Source organism: Trachymyrmex septentrionalis, unplaced genomic scaffold (genome assembly GCF_001594115.1).
Source record: "Trachymyrmex septentrionalis isolate Tsep2-gDNA-1 unplaced genomic scaffold, Tsep1.0 scaffold16, whole genome shotgun sequence".
Lineage (NCBI taxonomy): Eukaryota > Metazoa > Arthropoda > Insecta > Hymenoptera > Formicidae > Trachymyrmex > Trachymyrmex septentrionalis.
This window is the reverse complement of record NW_017304758.1, coordinates 3,787-5,230: the sequence shown is the minus strand read 5'-3', so window position 1 is coordinate 5,230 and position 1,444 is coordinate 3,787. Positions and strand designations below refer to the sequence as shown.

General features: G+C 27.5%; 1 protein-coding gene across 1 annotated transcript in view; it reads right to left on the bottom strand.

The window, feature by feature from the left end:
* The window catches only part of LOC108746001 (sorting nexin-16), a 2,521-nt gene extending 1,365 nt beyond the window's left edge, over positions 1-1,156 (bottom strand). The window contains exons 1-2 of the mRNA XM_018482459.1: positions 818-1,156; positions 159-444 (exon numbers count right to left, since the gene is read on the bottom strand). Of these exons, the coding sequence (XP_018337961.1) occupies positions 159-428 (270 nt within the window). The 5' untranslated portion in view covers positions 429-444; positions 818-1,156. The remainder of the gene's footprint in view (positions 1-158; positions 445-817) is intronic.
* Positions 1,157-1,444: the final 288 nt, after the last annotated feature.

Sequence of the window (1,444 nt, the reverse complement as noted above, 5' to 3'; positions counted from 1 at the left end):
TATATATATATATATATACTGCTGTATAATATATTTGTATTATTATAAAATATTTATACTTGTGTTATATTAATGAGAAATATATATTAAAATGATATTAATAAAGTTTAACGATATAATAAAACTATATAATCATTGATCATATATAATTAACTAACTGTAAATCTAGCTCTCTCCTCCATAATCTCATAACCAACAATAGGTATTCTCAAGTCATCGCTAGTGAGAGGTGACTGAAGAATATCTGAGTTGATACTGCTATCATTGGTATAATTAAATCGTTGCACAGTAAATGAATTTGAATGACCAGATCCATCAGAGTTGGGACTATCAAGAACTCTCACAGTGCCTGTCTGAGATTTTCTTGCTTTACTAATCGCAAGTGTTACCTCACTAATGCATCCCACACCAGCCTCTGAATTGGACATTTTAACTCGAACAAAACTAAACAAAACCATGCATACTTCAAATAAAAACTATTTAAAGCTTAGCTACTATTAGACAAATCAATTCAGGCATAATCAAATATCTATGTGAAAATATTATTCATTCAAATTACTAAAAAATATACAGTTTGATCAAACGTAAGCAATAAATTGACATTAACAGCAATTGAAACTAATTTAGGATAAGTTAAATATTCCGAATTAAGCATTACATAAAATAAAAAAGAATAATAGTATAATTAAAAAAACTGTTTAAATAAAGAAAATTTGTAGATTAAAAAGCAGTGTAAAAAATCATTTATAATAAAAGCTTAGTCCTACGCTATGCAATCAACTTAATAAATCAAGAATAGCTTATCAAATATACTAACCTTAATTATTGTAACACATAAGAATATAACTCGAAGCACTCATTTCTGTTCATTGCATTTTATTATTTCATCACAATCATAGACATCACATTTATTTATATGCCATGTCATAAATGTATCAATCGCGTATTCAACAAATCCCTTGACAGATTTGTCTCACATTTTCTTAACATATTGAAAATTCGAAGATAATTCATGGATATAAAATTCGTGAGAGAAAAAGGACAGAAAGATCAGAAATCTTCGAAAAACAGTCTTGGAATTCCTTTTTTTTTTAAATTATATTAAAACTAAATTATGACACTAAGCCCACAACAAAAACAGGTACAATTACAGATAAACTGTGATCAAGTACTAAATTACTAAAAAATATTATCATGTACCAGAAAGAAACCTGAGAGCAACTATTCTAGTCTTTTTCATGTGATGCTTGAAATCTTTGTACACTAGCGACATCAATATCATTTTCATAAAATCATATAAACTATGTGTCACAATATCGACAAGGTTGATAAAGTAGCCTTCTGAAGTGGATGTCAATTAAACAATATGCATTTCTTTTTGCAATGCACCTGATGGAATAAGACACTGAAATCGTTGAAATCTCTATTAATTTGACAGATTTAA